The sequence below is a fragment of the Thamnophis sirtalis genome, unplaced genomic scaffold, assembly GCF_051295495.1.
Source record: "Thamnophis sirtalis isolate CommonGarterSnake01/CBP01778 unplaced genomic scaffold, rThaSir2_p1.2 scaffold_2, whole genome shotgun sequence".
In the NCBI taxonomy this organism is placed as follows: Eukaryota; Metazoa; Chordata; class Lepidosauria; order Squamata; family Natricidae; genus Thamnophis; species Thamnophis sirtalis.
In genome coordinates, this window is record NW_028261382.1 from 149,704,324 (window position 1) to 149,718,918 (window position 14,595).

A 14,595-nucleotide genomic window follows, 5' to 3' on the forward strand; every position below is an offset into this window, starting at 1 on the left:
TAAATGTGTAAAACAGGTTTCTCAGATACAATGGAATTATAGCAGCAGCCAATGGATCTTGGGACTTATACTTCAACAACACCTGAAGAACTAGATTTTTCTCATCTTTATACTGTAGTAAGAATGAAGAGCTATAAACAGAGAATTGAAAATATAACTTTTATTTGCACAGGAATCTTTCTAGTAGATTATATTCAAATATTCTATGGTTTCCTTTTTGATATTCAGAAATATTTATGTCACTTTACATACCCCCAGTCAAGCGGTCACATTTTGTGAGCTGGCCATTCTCCAGACAATTACATTTTTGACAGTATCTGTATTTCAGTGGATTTCCAAAATAACCAGGAGCACAGCTACAAAATAAATTAATGAACAAATAAAACTCATAACTGATATAAATCATCTGACAATGAAACAGTTTTACTGGCTTAAAATATGCATCACATCCATAAATTTAAACAATTTGTGTTACAATTGTCTAACTGACCAAACAAAGCAAAATTTAAGAATACAACTCACAATGTATTTGGCTAAAGTAGAAAACAGATGCATTATGAACTGAATAAGGAAATAATTCTTAAGAAATAGCCTGTGGAAAAATTAGACTACATCCTAATTCTTTCCTAGTTTTTAAGAGATAGAGGAAGATCAGAATTTTACATACAAACAGTGGTAGGTTCAGTCGAATGGGTAGTAGTTTGGCAGTTTGGGTTGCTGGAACCGGCAGCAACCCAGTCCTGCCACGCCCCCGAACTGGTTCTCCAGGCAGTGCCATAGGTGCCTCCATCTTGTTTTTTGCTTATGCGCATGTGCAGAACAATGTTTATTGTATTGAGATGCACGTGCAGCGTGCATCAACCACATGTGCATGTGGCGCACCCATGAGAGAACTGGCAGTAGTGACTGCCAGAACCCACCCCTGCATACAAACCTGAAGTCAATGGCTCTTCATATATTAAATATATAATCCACTTGAGTTCCATTGATTAGTGAATCTATTCAAACCAAAAGTTACTTGGTTACTACTTTTTAAATCTCTGTTCTTACTAATCACCAATTTTCAGTTGGGCTTAGGATCATGTCAATCCAAACATATTGCTGAATATTGACAGATAGGCTAGTGTAAAATATTAGGAAGCCTCAATATTATTGTTTTTTCTATTTTAATTGTATCTCTAATTTGATAAGCCCTATATAAAGACAGTACAGTCCAAAAAGATACTTAGCTTATTTGATATTATAAGAATCTGAACATAGCTTTCTGTGGGCTGCATCTATCCTTCATACAATTCTTCAGGTTGAAAAACATCAGTGGATACAGTATGAATATTTAATGCATAATTGGACACTTGTGCAATTTACTTCAAAAGACATGAAATTAAATAGTCCTAAACAGGGATGAACAGAGTATTCTGAAACTCTGAATCAAGGACAGCAGCTTATGCTTACTAAAGAGAGCATGTGTGTGCATGTACATGTTTAGAACCCTTATGGCACTTTGGACTCCAGCCCAAGCATGAAAATATTGTCTCTGTTTAGAAAATAATCTTTTCCAATATGTTATAGTTTTCAATTGAAAAGGTCTGTCTTAACTTTCTACATAGTAAATCAGTATTGAGGCAAGTTGCATACCTTTCACAATGCTTTCCAGAATAGCCCTCTTTGCAAAAACATTGGATTTCTCCATTATCTTCCAGACAGCCAGAAGCAAAACTACATATTAAAAAAAAGAAAAGAAACATGAAAAACCTGAAAATAGCTTTTATTTCCTTTTAAGGCATATTTATAAAGCTTATGGGGAAATAAAAATAATGTAAGGGTTATGTTACTTTCTGAACATCGACTAAAAGGCTAACATAAATAATTTCAGTCTCTGACAAGTTGCAACTATTTTTGCTTGTACTTCATTGCCTATCACCTTTTTTTTTTTTTTTTGCAAAATCAGAATGCAGTCTTACAATCCTGAGAACATTCTAGAAATCCAAATTGTGCAATAATTAATTAGGGAATTAAAAAAAGACATTGGATTATGTTGTATTACTGAACAAGAACAAACCTCTGCTCTTCTTTCTTCAGGCATATTTACCTGAGAAATCTAAATATCTCCATTTTATAAGTTGAAAGGATAATCTCCATATTCACTAGATCATTGAGCAATAAATAAAAGGCTGTCTGTACATATCTAACAAAGAAAATTATTACAACTTTTCCCAGTCTATAATATTATCAGGTCAACCCGTGGTCTTCCTGAAATGGCTGCATTAGAACTCCCACAATTGTTTCCCATCAGTGATACTTAGCTGGAGGGTTTTGGCAACTAGAGTTCAAATAACATCTGGAGAATCATCATTTAGCCAGCTCTATTATTGCCCCAATTCCCTTCTCTTTTTGAAATAAACAGCAGGGAACCAGGGAGAGCTTCAGCAGCAAAGATGTGGTGCTCTATGCTAGTCAAGCAAATACAAGCCTTCCCTAAAAAAGTGAAGGTATTATTTCATTACACTATGTAGCAAACACAACCAAGTCTTTTAAGTGCAATGAGGCAATTAGCCTTTAAGGCATCATAACATTATTTTGGTTTTATTGATTTTAACTAAACTTTCAGAAAATTACTCCAATATTCACTTTTTTATTTCTATTATTTTTAATGCACTCATATCATATTTAAAGTAGAAGACATACAAGAAATGTCCATTGCATCTGGCAAAATAAATGAATAAAAGCAATGAGTTTGGCTTTAAATACATTTTAAATTAATATACAAGAAATGTCCACTATATTTGCCAAAATAAATGAGTAAAAGCAACGAACTTGCTTTAAATACATTTTAAATTAATATCAACTAAATAAAATATATTTTAGGCCAAACCAGCTGACAAATTGTAGGCCAAGTCTCTTGTACCATAAATTTCTTTTAAAGTGGATTGTAGTTGCGATGATGCAGAAAATGTGTTCTGTCCTGTCTTCTCCTCAAGCTAAATTCCTCCAAAAGTGCAGATTTACATTTCCACAACTCCCAGTTAGGATGTTAGTTAGCAATTATGGTAATTATGAGAATTGATGCCCAGCACATCTAGAGGGTACCAATTTAGTAAAGGCTTTATTAAGGTCATGAGTCACACTGCAATAGTTCTTTTAAAAAATGTAATCCAATAGGAGATCTGATCCAAGGTCATCAATATCTCATTTAAAATGGCTATTTTTTTTGTAGTAAACGCATTTAAAATTGGAATTTGTGGAAATTGCATTATGATTTTTTTCTTCATAGGAAATTTCTTATTTTATTTTATATGAAGATGTTCAAGACGAGTGATCGTTATCATCTTACCCCCCATGCCACCAGCATTGTCCATAACAAGCCACAATGACACCAAAATTCTATCATTTGTGCATTATAGCCTTATTGCACAAATAATAGAATTATCTAATAGCTGTTTTCACTATCATAAAGACACAGTATTTTCACCAGGGCAACCTTAAGCCAAGCACAATAAATACAGCTTCCCACTGTCAATCCAACTGAGTACCTGTTTGTGTAAGGGCAGTGACATTCCTTACAAAGTCCTTGACTGGCATCTCGAAAGTATCCTTCTTTACAACGTTCACACTTTTCTCCAGCAGTATTATGTTGACAGTTCTTTTTTAAAATATACAAAAACCAGAAGGTTAGCAGTGGTCTTATTTTTCATGTTTATTATTAATACCAATGTGAGAAAATGGCCATTGATATGTTCCAAGCCACCACATATTTACCTTATTGCAAGACTGAACAAATAAATTAGACCCAGTTAATGTCTGGTTAAAGGGTGTGTGGACAATTGTTTCCTGCTAAGTTCCAGAAGTAATGGCATAATATAATTACACAGATCGTCACACATTATTAATTTAAAGTAGCAGGTGTTTTACAATTAAGAAACTGTTGGTAGAAGTGATTTTTGCAGTTATAAAAAAGTTTGCTTTCACCTAGCTTGTAGGTTCTTGTAATGAATAAATTCGTCTGATATTTTGATCGTCATCTTCAGCTTTATAGATTCACTGCTTAAAGCAATGGAGATATAGCTCACCAATAGAACATTTGACTGAAGATCAATTTGTCTCATGAGGTTGAAATATTTTTACATTCCTACAGACTGATCTTTGTAACTTGTTGATGCATATTTTTATTTATTTGTAACCCACCTGTATCATTCTGTATCATTTTTACAAATTACTCAAGTGAACATATCTAGCACACCTATTTTCCCCACAACAACAATCCTATGAAGTGAGTTGTGAGAGAGTGACTGGTCAAAGTTACCCAGCTGGCTTTCATGCCTAAGGTGGGACTTGAAGTCACCATCTCCAACTTTCTTGTCCAGTGACTTAACCTCTAGACCAAACTCAAACTGGTTCTCATATTGTAGCTTAGAAGGACTGGAAAAATGAAAAGCTCTCCCACCGGCATGGAAATTAAATCCTACTGCAGTATTAATCATCAATCCTACTCTACTGGGATTAATATCATTCCTCTGTCATAATATGCCATTATTGAACAGAGAGGAACTTCAAGCTACATGGCTCCATATCTTCTGGATCCATATGAACAGTTCTTAAGTCTACCTGATACTAGTTGATTAACTTATTTGTTATTGCTTTTTATGTAAAGGAACATATAGTTACACCTTATAAACTATTTTAAAACCTCATTCAGTGTTGCATTTCTGAATGGAAAGGAAAACTTAACTAACAATACTAACTAGCTATCCAGATAGAATGTATGCTATAAAAATATATTGCAAATATGATATTTATCTAATATACAGTATGAATAATCATAAGGGCTACCAAATTGGGGTTGCAAAACATAAAACAGACAACTACTAGATCATCATTCTATCCTACCATCCAAGAGTCATGTAGATTTGTGCCACCTAATCTGTTAGCAACGATGGGCATTAAAGATACTGAAAAAGTTAATATTTAGAAAATTCTTGTCTTAGGGCAATGTACACTATCTAGCTCTTGCTGGTTGTGTTTGCTTGTTATGGCCTGTTCCTCAATCGAAATGCCTTATGATCCACACCTATTTGGAACAAGCTGATTTGGCGAACAGCTCCTACATTTATACTCAAAAGAATTTATCAAAAACAAAGTAAAAAAAAGTATTGTGTAATGTCAAAGAACTCTGTAAGGCAATGAATAATGATTAAGTATGAACAAAAAAAATGTGGGCAAAGAAAGAGGCTAGGCTGCAAATGTATTTACTTAAGAAAAAAGAACTTAAGAATTTTTTTTCAGTATACTATAGAGAAAAAGGCAACGAAATGTTATGCAAAAACATGCAAGCCTTGTCTCCTAAATTAGAACTTTTATTCAAACAAGTATTGCCAATCACGCTCCTTTATACATATTTGCTTTGATTGACTAATTTCAAAAGGAAATAATACCAAAACCCAACACTGCTGTGTATAGATCACATGTCTGGGTAGGTTAACATTATACCTTCCAATTCCATTCCCCTTGCTTACAAATTAATCCTGCCAATGTTTATTCTTTGGCAAGAACTGCTATTACATTCCATGCTTACATATATATGACCACCGCTTAATAAGCCCCAAAAGTGAAATGAAACCATTTTTAAAGCCATTTTTAACATCTTGGTTTATTTTATTGTTCATTGCTTTGATACACAATGAAATCCATAATTAAAACGAACTCTTCACAGGAAGAAAATAGTGAAGCAATCTAGCATCTGACCATATCTCAGCCTGTAAGCTTAGTTAACTGTGTACAAGTCCAACCTTGGTAACTCTTGTTAAAAGAGAAAAAATATGAAATTCATACAAGCACAGCAAGTGAAGATAATTCATGCTTCAAAGCTGACAAAATTCTGTGGACATATTTCTGTAATAGATATGTCAGTTTTTACTATACCTCAAAGATGTTTTTATTTTTGCAGGCACAAGCAATTTCTCTGAAAGTTATTACTAGCCTGAAGCGAAAGAAATTAATAAGAGCACTTGCAGCAACATTTGTTGTAAATACTTACAATACAAATTCCAGAACCATCCAGGCATCTATCTGAATTTCCATTACAATTACATGGAACACACTTTCCTGTAAATGGACCCACTGTCTCACGATAGAATCCTGGACTGCATTCCTGATGCATAGAGGAGAAAGGAAAAGTTGAATAATGTTTTGAGAAGATTACAAAATCCATTGTTTTAAAGTGATATTGAAAAGTAAAAGAAATTTAATTATGGTTCAGGATCACTGACACATTAGTACATATTACATGATGAATTCAGACAAGACACAATAAATTACATAGTAAGATTTTTTTTGTTATGCATACAAATTCTGTTTTCTTTTTTTTACCCAAGCTGGTGAACAGGTCGGGAAATCTTCTACTTTTTACAATTTTCCTTTTCATCCAGATGTTAACCATAATACTGGACAATTCAGGCTATTAAGCAAATTGTAGAATAAAGAACAGTAGCTAGTGGAAGACTTCTTGGTTAGCTTGATTTCTCCCAGGAAGGGGTTGGTAGGCATAGCCAAGGCTTATTTACACCTCTGCTTAGCCTAAGGTATCACTGAACACAAGCAATGTCCATTTCAAAGTCCATGAACTACTTGAACTCTGAAAGAGTAATTGTACATATTAAATTACAGGTGTCTGCCATGAAATATTTTATGAATTCTATCTATATTTATAATTTGATAGCATACTCTATATTTTATTGGCTATTCAGAGTACTTGTGTGTGTGTGTGTGTGTGTGTGTGTGTGTGTGTGTGTGTGTGTGTACACTATTCATTAATATTTTTCCAAGCAATCAGCAATTAATTTCCAAAGTATTGTTATGATAGAAGTATATTGATTACTATGATGGACTGAAAACCTTTGGGGAAAATTCTAAACTGTGTTTTTGGCTTGTGGAGAAAAGATGATGATGATGATGATGATGATGATGATGATGATGATGATGATGATATTATTAACAACAACAACGACAACAACAACAACAACAATAATAATAATAAACAAGATGAAACAAGAATACAGAAAAGATGTGATAAAATCAAGAATGGAGAGTTGGCAGAAGAAAGCATTGCATGGCCAATTTCTGGAAAAAATAAAAGATAAAGTCGACAGTGGAAAAACTTGTTCACATTTAATATACATGTCCATCTTTACAAAGCCATTATGTAGGAAATCACATAGTGAATTAGTTGAGCAAGGGAATATACTTTCAGATACACCTATTTATGTGTGTGAATTTACGCAAAAACATACCTTTAAAACTACTAGTTTAGGAGATTAGCTTGAATATTAGTGGAATTTTTGGCTAAAAAAATAATTACTCCTTCTAGTATAATGAGACTTCCACTAATAACTGGTTAGAATATACTGTATTAATCTTGGTGCATTAAATTCATGGTGCATTAATTTACTTTTGGTATAATATTTAATTAATGGAATCTATGGGTATAAATATAATAGAGCAGTGGTAAATCTATGGTCAGCCAGATATTTCTTAACTGCAAATCCCAACAGCCTCAGCCAATATGCTCAATGATGCTAGAGGCTGCAATTCAGTAGCATTGAAGATCCACAGATGTTCACTGGTATTTATCAATCAATGCTAAGTTAAATGGAGAGCGAATGTGATTCATTTAATAGTTGCAATTAGGGGTAGATCTCACATTTATCTAAAAACCATTTCTCTCTTGGCGAGATTGACTGGATTCACATATCTCATTAAAACATAATCCACCACTGGATTATGTTAGGTGTTCCATTATACTATGACAAAATCAAACTAAACATGTTCTGACTGAACCCAATGACCATTTAACACTGAACAAAGTTATATGCAACAATCCAAATTTCCAATTAGTAAATATTGGGCTAATGAACTGCCTTACAAGACATAAACAAATCAAGACATTTGCGAATCTTCTGCAAATTAGTAATTCTCTGTGCATGAGTATACTAGGCAATTATGCTGGCAAAGTGAGTAGAATGGACATTTAAGATGGAGATCATTGCAAAGATATTTGCTAAATTAGAATTAGTAATTATTAATAAAGACATAGGAAACTGTTAGGGACAATTATGTAGGAATTAATCATCTTAAACTGAGTGATCAAGTATTTGGTGAGAAATGGTCAAAAAACTGCTTTAAAACCGTTTTAAAACAGCAGCCTTAATAAAAACAATATTTTTCACCTATGTATAAAAGGAAAAAAATGCTCCTCATATAAAATGTCCATATTGGGAGCTTTTTAAAAAACCCTATTTCTTAGGTTTCAAACTTGTTATGTGTAGACAGCACCGCACCCAATTGAATATTAACATATTTGCAGTCCACATTTCAACCCCACAGGGGCAGGGTGTGTGTGTGGCTTTAATCAGTTTTGTTTTTCATATGTTTGATACAAGGATTACAATCTTCAATATAAAAGGAAGCAAACTAACCATTTACTGACCTCCTCCACTGGTAGACTCCAGTGTCGCTTATAGCTATCAAGAAACAAATCAGTTTGGCCCCAAGGCTTTCACATCAGGATATTTTAAAAAGTTCAAAATGAAAGAATAGGTGGGGCGAGAGAAAGAGAAGGGTGGTTACCTGTCTTGGTTTAAAATCCCAGTGACCTTGTTGCTGTTGCCCTTGGCCCAAGAGCTGTGGAAAGGCTATCCTCTGTTGTGAAACATGTCCCAGACACAGCCTCAGGCCTGTGCAGAAGGCCAGCCACCCAAGGTTGCACAGCTTCCATCCTGCAGCCCTCATTTTGCTGAGCCTTAAGCTGAGCTGCTCCCTCGCCCAGCCCTTGTTATTATACAGCACTTTCCCTTATGCTACTTCGTATTGTTCTCCTCTTGGCTATATCCGTATGCCCGGATCTGCTCCTCCTTTAAACTTTGTACGTGAGTCAGGTTGTGCAATACAGAGCAATGCCTGATGTTAATGATCACATTGCAACTTCTGAAAATGAGCATATCACCGAATTAAGGTGTGGCAGGCATCACCTTTTCCCTCCCGAGCATAGCGAGACAGTTCTAGACGATGAAACAGCCCTGTAAATCACAGGCTGAGTAATTCTGAGGAAATATGTTGAGAGGGTGTGTTCCTTCCTGGAGTGTGTCTAAGTCTACCTTTTGGCTATGTATTTTCACTAGGTTAGAGAAAACAAAGCCACAAACCCGACAAGGTATACTTAGGGAATAGGAAAAGCAATGTGGAGAGTTTAAAGGCACTCTTGTCACTTGATCAACTGAACATTTTATATCACAGACCATAAAATCATTTTTTAAAATTAAACTGTAAGTGTCTTCAAAATTACTTTTAACAAGCCCAGATTATAACTTGAGGAGAAAACTGAGACCGGTACAGGCTAATCTTTAAAATATTTGCTTTGCAAAAGGTTACAATGCTGCCAAATCAGTAGTGAAATAATACCAAATAAGCAGGGTAATGGTAGATTGACAAAATAGCACCATAGAAGAAAGGAGTTTAAGTGGTGCAACTTTTTTTCACTCTAACCTGACAAACTGCATCTTAAATGTTAGTTGCCTATAAAAATAAGAAAAGTCTTGTGCATTTGACATCCTTTAAAAACTCACAAAGATTTATAAACCATGATTAAGCAAATTTTAGTTTAGAACCATATATTAACTGGGTTACATTATGATGGCTTTACATTTTATTTTTATTTATCTATTATTTTATGTTTGCTTACCTTGCTTTTTTAATCACAATGTCTATGAATAAATGTACCATAATTTTCGGACTATAAGATGCACCGGTGTATAAGACACACCAAGATTTCAAAGAGGTAAGTAAGAAAAAAAGTTTTTGTCCTCCCCAGCTCCCAGGAGCATTCTATAGGCTTCAGCAGGGCTGGGGGAAGGCAAAAACACCTCTGTTTATGCAAAAAGGGGGGGCATTTTTGTCTTCCCTCAGCCCTGCTAAAGCCTGCAGAGTACTTCTGGGGGCCGGGGGAAGGTAAAAATGCCTCCTTTATTTTGTGCAAAAAATGGCCCATTTTTCAACTGTTTTTTTGAAAAATGGGATGCAAGGGCAGGGATTTGGGAGGCCAAAAATGGCTGTATTCGGTGTATAAGACGCACCAACATTTCCACACTCTTTTAGGGGGGGAGGTGCATCTTATACAACCAGTTTATGTGGATAGATTACAGTTTTTCACTGAACTGCTAATATGGTTCAAAGTAGGTCTCTGCTGCACTTTAAGTCAACGCATTGTGAATAATATTTTCCTGTTGCTAGAGCCAAATTAGTATTGTTATCCTGAGTGATGTCTCATGGATGATGCAGAACAAAAAGAAAAGAAAATTCCTACCTGACATGAATCATCCATATATTCAGGAGGGCAGGAACACACCTCTACAGCATAAGCGATATTACCATTTCCTGTATTGGTGGCTTCTTCCAGACCAACATCGCCCAAGGTTAACCGCTGAGTTTCTGAGAAGTAAAGACCTCGGATTTGTAATTCATCTAGTCTAGACAGGACCATCATCAGTTCGTCTCGAGATACTAAGTTATTGCTGCTGGTGTGCCTGAAGTTCTCCTGCACATTCAAGATACAAATGAAATTTGGGTCTGGAATAGATTGTAATAATCTTCTATAGCACAGATAAAAAGGACATCAATTTTCAAAGAAAGACAGCATGAAAATCAGATGCTGGGAATCTAGTGGAAAAGGTGCTAGAAAAATAACTGTATCAAAAGAGAATTAAAACCAGGCAAGAGATAATTAAAATAATGATATGGAAGGTAGAATCAACAAATAATAACAGAGCATTAGGAGCAAAATATACACAGTATATATATATTTTGGAAATGTTCTTCAAGCAGTTGTCAAGCAGCAATAGCTCTGTGTTTATGGAAACCAATTGGAGAATATATACCGTATTTTCACGACCATAAGGCGCACTGAAAATCCTAAAATTTGATCAAAAACCGGCAGTGCGCCTTATAATCCGGTGCGCCTTATATATGAAAAAAGTTTGAAAATCGAATGACCGCGAGCAGGCACGCACACGTCCCTTGGGTCTGTCCCTCCCGATTTTACACTATTATCGTGACCTTTACCCCCTTTTCCCGCCGTAAGGACAAGCAAGACGGTAGTGTTTCAGTTGAATTCCACCCTTCACCTTCCTAAAAGGTTTCACATTCCCCTTCCATTCGGGAAATTCTTATCTCATTGCTTCCGAGTTTTACTTAGCGTGCGCGCGAATACGCCTTTGTCCGGCTTCTAGAACCCAACCCCAAGTGTTGCACTCGAAAATGGACATCTTTTAACAAAGAGTCTCACCCCGCAGAGCAGGGATTATGCATCGAAGGAATTTCGCGCGGAAAAACGGGGAGGGAGGGGGAGGCAATTTGTTTGCTTTGTGGTCTCCTGATGTCACCCCCTTCCCCTTGAGAAATAGTGCACTGCTGGCGCGCGCACCTTTCCCAAACAAAAATGGGTTGAAGTGGATTCGCCTACATTGTTTAGACTAGGGGATTGTTTGGGCGTTTTTTTTGTTGGCAATTTTGACGATTTGAGCGTTTTTGACTACGATAAACCAATCAGAGAAAAGCTCTTGCCTACCCAGGGATGAAGGCGTTATTGAGGGGGGTGTTGGAATAATTGTTGAAGTGAATCCTAAAGGCTGGATGGATGAAGAGATAATGAAGAATTGGCTATCAGAAGTTTACGTTCGGAGACCGGATGGATTTTTTCGTGCGTCACCAGCATTGTTGGTGTTTGACTCCATGCGTGCCCACGAAACAGAAAATGTGAAAGCCCTGGTGAAAAAGACCAACTCGGAGCTTGCTGTAATACCGGGTGGTCTGACCAAAGAAGTGCAACCACTGGACATAAGTGTCAATCGTTCCTTCAAGGCGAAACTGCAAATCACGTGGGAAAACTGGATGATGGAAGGAGAGCACTCCTTCACGAAGACTGGGAGGCAATGCCGGGCCAGTTATGCCATTGTGTGCCAGTGGATCGTGGATGCCTGGCATAAAGTATCCGCCAGAACTGTCATCCGAGGGTTCGTGAAGGCCGACATCATTCCTGGACTGACCAGCGACGGCATCGAGAGTATCGAAACTGATGACTCTGACGATGAAGATACGGGCCATACGGATTCGGGTTTGCTGGATGCCACCATCGCCCAATTGATGATCTCCGATACGGAGGACGAAGAGTTCAAAGGTTTCATGGAAGATGAATAGAGCCGACTATAAAATAAAGCTGTTTAAAAGTTTAATAAAAGTGACTGATTTTTCTCTGTATTTTTTTAGTGTTTTAATTCTTTTTAGGCTGCGTTTAAAGGCTACGCCGATCCATGAAAAATGTTTGCAAATTGAGCACCTGCCAGTAAACCCCGCGATCGCGCGATTTTGTTAGTAATTTGTTTGTTTGCTAAAGTTGCGCGCGGATGAATGTTGCAAAAAAACCGTGTGCCTTATAATCCGGTGCACCTTATATATGAAAAAAGTTTGAAAATTTACTGTTAACTGATACTGCGCCTTATAATTCGGTGCACCTTATGGTCGTGAAAATACGGTATATACTGCGCGCACACACACACACACACACACACACACACACATTTTAATTTTATTAAGCTCCTGTCCGCGAAGATAATGTTCATTAAAATAAAAGTTTTTCACCCGTTATTAGGTAACTCTCCCATATCAATCAGAGAGAGGTTGGGTATATGAAGGGAAGAATTGTTTGAAAATAAAATTGTATAATCTTCCATTTCCAACATATTAAAACATTAGATCGCATAATACTATGCATATACCTGTATTGTCCACAGGTTCCATTCTTGTTCATTTTGATTAGCAAACAGCATTCAATGCTATTCACTCCCACTTTTACCAAAATCAAAGGCGTTTGTTAGACTGCTTTAGAACAAGATTCAATTCCTATGTTTAGTTCTAATGCTTAACTCAGCCTCATACATCAAAATGTCAGTTTGGAATGGCCTCAATCTTCAAGTACATCTGTAATTGAATGTAGAGTAGGATGCCAAATATCTTTATTTTTCAAGTCTAAACATGAATCAACCAAGAACTGAGTTTGACTATTCAGGCAACTAGTGCAAGTAGTTGCTTAACAGCAATGCAACACATTATTGTACCACATTACAGAATTACTGGATGCCAGAATAATCTGATGCTGCTGTTCTGTGTTTTGAAGGAAGAAATATATCCACATAAGTAACCAAACAAGTTATCTTTACAATCTGGCTTCCATAAATATTCCCCAGAAGTCTTCTGACATGAGAATACCTATGGTAGCAAAACAGGCAATTTTCATAAATAAGAGATTTAGCACTAGGTAAATATGGTGTCTCTAAAACCTTTGATTATTATAACATAGAAACAAAGCAAGTTGGAGGGAAAGGACTCAAGCAAGTATGCAGCACATCTGGTAATCCTCCATGAGATTCCCAAATACCTATTGCACCCAAGGATGCTGTCCCTCTTTCCAAATGCTGATTAAATATGCTGTTCTCCCTTGCTGCATTCAAAGTATAAACTTGCTACCTTCTTCTATAGAACATGAAGACTAGGGATCCACCCTGTAGTTTTATTTCTCACTGAGAAAATATTCTCAATTATTTACTGAATAATACGCCATTCTCAATTAGAACATTAATTATAACAGAAATTATTCTCACTTATAGAGAGATTAATTATGTACCATGTGCAAAAATATTTGTGCACAATTAATACATGATTATAAGCTTTTTTTCTCCAATAGACAATGGAATACTCAGAACTGCAGTCTTGGAAATTATTCTTAGAGCAGGAACGTTTATGTTTGCTTTTTCTGATCTGGATCAAAATAGGCAAAGATTTGATAACATAACTTATCAAAAGTGAGTTAACATTATTCTTACCTCAACTAATTGGACTGATCCATAATACAGCTTGTCTGGCAAAGGATTATTAGGATCTATATAGGATATTTTCATCTCCTGTCCCTGTGGAAAAATAGTTGAAATCCAATGTAAGTACAATATTGTACTTATGTACCAAATTACCATGCTTCATGAGAAACAGAGGGGGAAACAGAAGAGACAACATAGATTGAATCAGTTACAGCAATGATGGGTGCACTGATGGGAGACTTGAAAGACCAGGCTAAGGACCAATTGTCATGGTCATACATAATCAATCAATCCATCCATCAACCAATCAATGCATTTAAATAACCTGGATAATGTCTAAACAGCACTTGGGGAACAACACTAGGCTTATACTGTATGTCCCTCATGGAGGCCATCAGACACTAGCCTTGACCACAGGGCTATCATAAGAAAGCTCATTAATGAGGCATCAAAGAGTATTAATATGCCAAGACCTGTGGTCAAAGAAACCAGAAAAAGTAGGACAAAGAACATAGTTAGACTGCCACTATAGTGGGTTGTTGAGATAACCATATATCATAAGACATGTCCTCTTTAAAAAAAGGCATTTTCCTGATAGTTAGTAGAACTTAAGGTACAAGAGTTATCAAAATGGCATATTCAAATAAAGACTTCTCAGACTTTCATATCTTCACATTGTGGC

The 14,595-nt window shown here is 36.0% G+C and overlaps 1 protein-coding gene across 2 annotated transcripts in view; it reads right to left on the reverse strand.

Moving 5' to 3' along the window:
* Positions 1-14,595, reverse strand: part of LAMA3 (laminin subunit alpha 3) — a 157,831-nt gene that overhangs the window by 64,866 nt on the left and 78,370 nt on the right. For both annotated transcript variants that reach the window (XM_087707173.1, XM_087707174.1), the window contains exons 37-42: positions 13,923-14,006; positions 10,352-10,582; positions 6,032-6,145; positions 3,531-3,640; positions 1,636-1,716; positions 253-356 (exon numbers count right to left, since the gene is read on the reverse strand). In XM_087707173.1, the coding sequence (XP_087563299.1) occupies positions 253-356; positions 1,636-1,716; positions 3,531-3,640; positions 6,032-6,145; positions 10,352-10,582; positions 13,923-14,006 (724 nt within the window). The remainder of the gene's footprint in view (positions 1-252; positions 357-1,635; positions 1,717-3,530; positions 3,641-6,031; positions 6,146-10,351; positions 10,583-13,922; positions 14,007-14,595) is intronic.